At 42.3% G+C, this 6,772-nt stretch overlaps 1 protein-coding gene across 4 annotated transcripts in view; it reads left to right on the forward strand.

The window, feature by feature from the left end:
• LOC113214695 (uncharacterized) overlaps window positions 1–6,772 on the forward strand; it is a 161,014-nt gene that overhangs the window by 145,077 nt on the left and 9,165 nt on the right. For all 4 annotated transcript variants that reach the window (XM_052269212.1, XM_052269211.1, XM_052269213.1 and 1 more), the window contains 6 exons: window positions 1,349–1,476; window positions 1,563–1,799; window positions 2,036–2,332; window positions 4,100–4,397; window positions 4,626–4,760; window positions 6,207–6,289. In XM_052269212.1, coding sequence (XP_052125172.1) covers window positions 1,349–1,476; window positions 1,563–1,799; window positions 2,036–2,332; window positions 4,100–4,397; window positions 4,626–4,760; window positions 6,207–6,289 — 1,178 coding nt within the window. The remainder of the gene's footprint in view (window positions 1–1,348; window positions 1,477–1,562; window positions 1,800–2,035; window positions 2,333–4,099; window positions 4,398–4,625; window positions 4,761–6,206; window positions 6,290–6,772) is intronic.

The following is a 6,772-nucleotide window of genomic DNA, read 5'->3' on the forward strand; positions in this document are numbered from 1 at the left end:
GGGGGGGGGGGTACTCCAAACGTCATGATTACCTAATCGACCCAAGATTTCGGATCTGGTTACCAATTTAGGTTGTCTCGAAAATAAAGGGTATTCATGAAGTATGATCCCACTCTAATTTAGGGCTCTTTGGCTCAAACGGTTTAGGAAGTACAAATACCAAAAATTTTGAGGCAAAAACTGCGTCCTTGAAGTTTGAAGTGAGGTCAAAACTGACTACACCATTGGAAAGAGATTTAAAAAACTGATTCAAAACCAACCATGCTGCGAAAAGGTGGATTTTTGTTTCCTACCCCTCGATCAAATATATCAAAAAAAAAAAATAGCAGAATGTTGTAACTCTCATAACCATAATAGATAGTCTTCAACTGTCACCAAATTTGGTTTGCAGCTTCCCTTAAGGTCCCTTAACACTAGAAGGACCGGAGGGGTCAAAATGACCCCTTTTGATTTTTAATTGCCAAAGGAACAACGAATTATTTTTTTGATCGATCCATCACTTTCCGACTTTTCATGTTCTACCGAAAGACGCTTGGACGCAAAATAGGAGGTCTCTGCGACATGAACTTTCGGAGATATTACTACTTATACCTAGAAGGACCGACGGGGTCATTTTGACCCCTTCTTGAGATTTTATATGTGTAAACTGACGAGGACTTACTTTTCCACCATAAGGCTGACCGTATTTGTTATGTACGGTGGCTTATGACTTTTGGTCGGCCATGTGACACTTTTTAACTCCTTCATTCGGCGGAGGTAGGCAACACGCACGTCACAAAACCCCGTTTCTAAATTACAACATATCCAAGGCTTTAGTGGTAGTTGCGTCACCGGACTCGTGTTCTGATGGCAAAGGGGGGCTTCTAGCACAAAGTACGGATGGTTTTGCGAATGCCAAAACTGCTACGCACATTGTTGTCAGTGCCAAATAGGAAAAAATGTAATGTTTTTGTGTGAATCACATTCCCGCTTTTAGAGTACTTATGTGTTCTAAAGATCACGTACTTATATATGAGTACTAAGTCGGATATTAATTTTGAAGTTTAAAAATGTCTAAAATCGTGCGAACAGTTGCCAGAAATAGCTGTAAATTGCAAAAAAAATGGTTTTCTGTCGTGCGGGTTGCCTACCTAAACGCACTTTAAACCTAACCAATGTCACGTCACGGCATCAGGTACCTTGAAACACACAAAACCTTAATCATGTGCGATAAAACGGCCCTAAAAACAGCCAAAAATCGTAGAGGGGTCAAAATGACCCCTCCGGTCCTTCTAGGTATACGAAAATCCCGGTCCTTCTAGTGTTAACACAGCAAAAGAAAACTGCACCCTTGTCGTTATTGACATAGGTAGTAGCAGCACCTGTGTATCTATCATGGAAATCCAGCCACGCCACGTCAAAGTTATCGGTTCCAGTGAACGTCGTTTACAAGGTGGTCAAAGTGTTGATGAAAAGTTATTTGCACGTTTTGAGAAGGTACTGTATAAACACGTTTTTGCTATGTTTTTTAGTGAATTCTTTACGTAATACATTTTTAAAAGGGATCATGTTGCTGTTTTCAGGAATACAAACGACAGACAGGAAAACTGTTCCAGAAAAAGCAGTACATCATGCTTAAATGTCGACAAATAAAGGAAGAAATATGTGAAGAAAAGGGAAACGTGTCTCGTGAATATACTGTGTCAGACGGAGAAAATACTATTTCCGTAACTATGACGAAGAAAGATGTTACTGATTTTTGCAGTGACCTAGTAGACCTGGTGGTCAACGAAATGAAAGACCTTCTAATGTTATTTGAGGTACGAATTGAAATGAACCGAATTAAGTTGACAAAGTAATACTACTGAAGTATCAGAGTGCAAACGACGGGTGCTTCACACGGGAGGCCTGTCGTTCACACTGTTCTCCAGACAGCACTGTCTGTTAAAAACCTCAACATTTCAATTTTAAAATTGAACTTGGGTCAAGGACACTAAAGTTGTCCCAATGACGAGTTTAAAATACAGTGCAAATGATGCTGCATTCTATATTTTAGGTGGAGTGTGCAGACGTGGGCTGCGTCCTCATAGTGGGTGGTTCGAGCCGCATTCCCCTCTTAAGGGAATGCGTGACAGAATCGTTTGACGACAAAGCAACTTTAATTCACTGTGTCAATCCGGAGGAAGCCGTGGTGAAAGGTGCAGCCCTTATCGGCTCGAATACTGTCACTCTGCAAAATGTCCTTAATGTCACCACAGTGGTGAAGACTCCTACGACATCTACCACTATACCACGAGGAACTCCACTGCCCTATAAAACTGATTCTGTTTTCTGCAACAGCGGCAATGTTGAGGTAATAGCCATTGATTGATTCGTAATCTTAACACTCAATACGTTGCACATTCAAACAAAGGCAACGACACAATGAAGCCTTTTCCACAGTGAGGAGCGTGTGACATCAAAACGCTCGAAAGTGCTTAATATAATTAAAATAGCTTCAGCCAGTTCACCCCAATCCTCCGTCTAGGCGCGAGGGGCTCTCCCCCACCCCCCACCCTATTCATCTCTGCTGTCCTCCTGCCACCGTGGGTGTAGGCGAGGGCGAAGAAGTGGCACCGGTCTGCGCCGGCAGCGTGCTCTATCGGCGGCTGCTGGCTATGCCGCCACGCAGAGCTCCTTTGTGCTATATGTGGGAGACATTAAGGACACTGTAAAAAATGTTGGGAATTCTACTATACGCATGTATAGGAAATTTCCTATTCATCGTATCGGAAGTGAAAATTCCTATAAATGTATAGGAATTTTCCTATTTGGGAAGATGTGTATGGGAAAAGTACCAAGTGTATAGGCAAATCCCCAGAAATGTATGGGAAAATTCCGATACGTGTCTGGTAGGCATATTTTCCTTAATATGTATAGGAAATTTACTAGATGATGACAATTTTCCTATACAATGTTAGGAATTTAAAAAACGGGTAAAGATATGCACATCTTCCTACCTTTCACATCTTGGTCGGTGCGGTCATTTTATGAGCTTATTTCTGACGCCTGACGCCACACTACACAGGATTGGACACATTTAGGGTCTTTTTAGAAGTTTAAACTCTAATAATCGAATTTCAAGTCAGGGCAGGCAGTATAATTCAAAACTTGACATCAAAACATCTAGGAGTAAATCCCCAAAGCCGTGGGCTAGCCCCGGCACCGCGCCGACACCTGGCTGACCCTCTGGGAATGGCCCAGCGAGGAGCGGCGCGCGGCTCTGGGATGACCCGGGGTTGGTGGGGCACGCCTCCCAACAAGTCCCCGTGGTCTAGTGGTCAGCGTGACGGGATCGCAAGCCAGAAGTCCGAGGTTCAACTCTCCATCCGGTAAGGTATTCCATAATTGTATCAATGCTCACTTACTTAAATGAAATTACCGAAAGGCGGCAGGAAGGCGACAAGGAACGAGGAAAAACGGCGGGGAAGTGGTTGAAAAAAACTTTTTCTTTTTTGAAAGAGCATCGGGTCTATAGAAAAATTCCTATACATGTGTAGGGATAATGCCAATCACACATAGTACATATCCTACACAGGTGTGTAGGAAAATTCCTATACTTGCATGGTAAGAATACTAACGCGTATGGTAGAATTACCACACGCCTGTATGGGAAAATTCCTATACATGTATATGTGAATTGCTGCAGATACATTTATAGGAAATCTACCATAGAAATTTTTTACAGTGGAGGGGGAGGGGAAGGGGGAGAGGGTCTTCGCTTTAACCTCTGATGGACAGTCTTGAGAACTGTCTAAAAGAATATTTTCGCGCATTTTTATGTGATTAATTAATTAATATCTCTGGGCAAGATAGAAAGCGCCTATTCAACGGGGCAGGGTTGAATCAGGACCGAGCTTGGCAGGTGGCAGCTTTCCAGCCAAATAGATTGTTTTCATAGTTCGCCATTATTCCTTCAAATTAATTCATATAGAGTGCAGGTGGAAGGCAAACACTCATACTTGTGTGTCGGAGCAGTGACACACACCGCAAAATATCTTATAGCCAGAAAATTAGTAAATTGTCTACTGACTTGTTGTTCCACCGAAATATGGACCGTCAATATTTCTTACTGTTCCAGGTAATACAATACAGCACGGTATATTCGCAGGGCCACGACGATATAGAATGTGTTAGTGGACTGCAAATTGACGAAAGTGGTTTCATTGATCTGTTGGGTTTTAATGGAGAAGAATTGAATATTTGTCCAAAGAATTGTCTCGGAGAAATCAGGAGAGTGGAGTCTGCTATGAGAATGCAGGCAGTGCTCAGAGAGATAGAAACAAAACCCATGGACGGATTTCAAAGTAATCCTATAGACTCTATGAAGACAGCAGAAGACATAGAGTCTCTGAATCGGCAGCGTGCTACTAAAGCAGGTGTGTAATTGTGAAATTATTGCCCTAATGACACATTGCATTGATCTGCACTTGTGCTTAACTGTGTAGTTGCGCAGTTAAAAGTATTCAACATCGCGCCTAGCGCTAAACAAGCAGTCGCGTGCTTGCATGCTTCTAAATATTTAGTAGCACAGCTGACCTTCTATATAAAAAAATACATTGTCTCAGGTTTTACTATGCAGTAATTTTTTATTTTCGTTTTCAAAGAAATTAAAACGTCGACACCTCTTCGTGCTGGTCCTAACCACGCTTCAAAGTCATCTTGGTCATTTTCGTCTATAAGTCGCAATGCAGAGAGCACCAGCACCGGTCATTCACAGGATGAAAATTTCATGCTCCAAGGTGAGAAACCTAAATTTGATTGGTACTGGGAGAAAACAGAGTTGAATCTCAGTGCACAAATTATTGAACTATAGTGATCTTTATATGAAGTCGATGGTATGAAATTCTTCACACTGTAAAAAATGTTGGGAATTTTACCATACGCATGTATAGGAAATTTCCTATAAGTCGTATGGGACGTAAAAATTCCCATAAAAGTATAGGAGTTTTCCCATACGCGAAGATTGTATGGGAAAAATCCGAAGCGAATAGGTAATTTGCCACAAATGTATAGGAAAATTCCCACACGTGTCCAGGAGGCACGTACTACCACACATGTATAGGAAATTTAATAGACGATGAAAATTTTCTTACACACAATTTAAAACGGATTGGCACATACGAGTTCATTTGCCTTGCGCATCTTTGTCTACTTGGTCATATGATGATCTTTTACTGACGCCTGACGCCACCATGGTTTTGTTTACCCTTGCCGGAGCCGGCATTTGAGGCTCAGTTAATAAAAAGAAACAGATTGTTTTTAAATATGACATCCGATGCGTGGTCCAATGCGAGGTCAGGGCGCAAAATCGCATCGTAGTTTGTATTTTATTATGGAGTTTTACATCCAACTGGTTAGGCCGGACAGCTAAAATGTCGATAATAGAAGTCAGGGCGGGCAGTGAAATACAAAACCCAGCACCAAAACACCAAGTAGGAAATCCCTCAGTGCCGTGGGCTTGCCCCGGCGCCGCGCGCTGCCCGCCTCCGCCACCTGGGCGACCCTCTGGGAATGGCCCAGCGAGGGGCGGCCGCGCGGCTCTGGGATGACCTGGGGATAGTGAGGCAGTCCTCCTAGCAAGTCCCCGTGGTCGAGTGGTCAGCGCGACGGGTTCGTAAGGCAGAAGTCCGAGGTTCAACTCTTCGTCCGGGAAGGTATTTCATCACTACTTCAATGCTTACTTACATGCAATTACCGTAAACTGAAAGGAAGGCGAGAAAGAAAGGGAGAAAACCGAGGAAAAAGAAAGAAGAAAACTTTTTTTTTCTATTTTTAAATGTATCCGATGTATAGGAAAATTCCTATACATGTATAGGAAAACCACTACACCGGTGTATAGGAAAATTCCTATACTTGTATGGGAGAATTACTATTCACGCATGGTAGAACTCCGACATACGTGTATGGGAAAATTGCCATACATGTATATGTTAATAGCGTTATAGACATTTATAGGAAATCTACTATAGAATTTTTTTACAGTGCATGATATGAAAGAAAAGTTTGCGTTATTATTCATTTGAAGTAAATGGTCGATTATAAAACTAATGACTGCAGGTATTTGTTATCCTACAGTGGAACAAAGTTCATGTAAAAAAAGACGTGGAGTTACGAAAGCATTGTGTTATTGATCACGCATAGTCAGTCAAGTGACTTATCTGTACTATTCATTTGCAATTTTACAGATGGTTCATTCGATGGATTCGAGCATCCTATGATGGGATTCAAAAACCTGGGGAATACATGCTACATAATTGCAGCCCTCCAGGTAATTGATTATTATCATGTATTGCAAATAAATACACTGTAATCCCAACTGCGTACATAGTACGCTCTTCCTTGTGAGTGCCATGCCACGCACTTACTACCTTGTGTGTGCCATGCCATGCACACACTTCCTGGTGTGTGCTTTCATGTACACAAAAGGAAGAGTGCACTTTGTACACAGTTGGGTTTACAGTGTATCTTTGCACTTCCGTGTTTATAAACTTGCAGCATGGTCTTCCGCAATTACATTGTACGCATGGAGGCCGACTTTGAGCCCTGAGACCTTTTCGACGCGTCCTAACAACAATGTTCTATCTGCAGCGTGCGGATTACACAATGTTCTATCTGCAGAGTGCTGTTTACACAATGTTCTATCTGCAGAGTGCGGATTACACAATGTTCTATCTGCAAAACGGGGTTAGGCGCAGCCCTTCACCTTTGTGTGGTTTGCAAGTAACTGGAAGACATTAAGGCCAATCTGAGC

Source organism: Frankliniella occidentalis, unplaced genomic scaffold, assembly GCF_000697945.3.
Source record: "Frankliniella occidentalis isolate FOCC.00 unplaced genomic scaffold, Focc_3.1 Scaffold86, whole genome shotgun sequence".
Classification (NCBI taxonomy): Eukaryota; Metazoa; Arthropoda; class Insecta; order Thysanoptera; family Thripidae; genus Frankliniella; species Frankliniella occidentalis.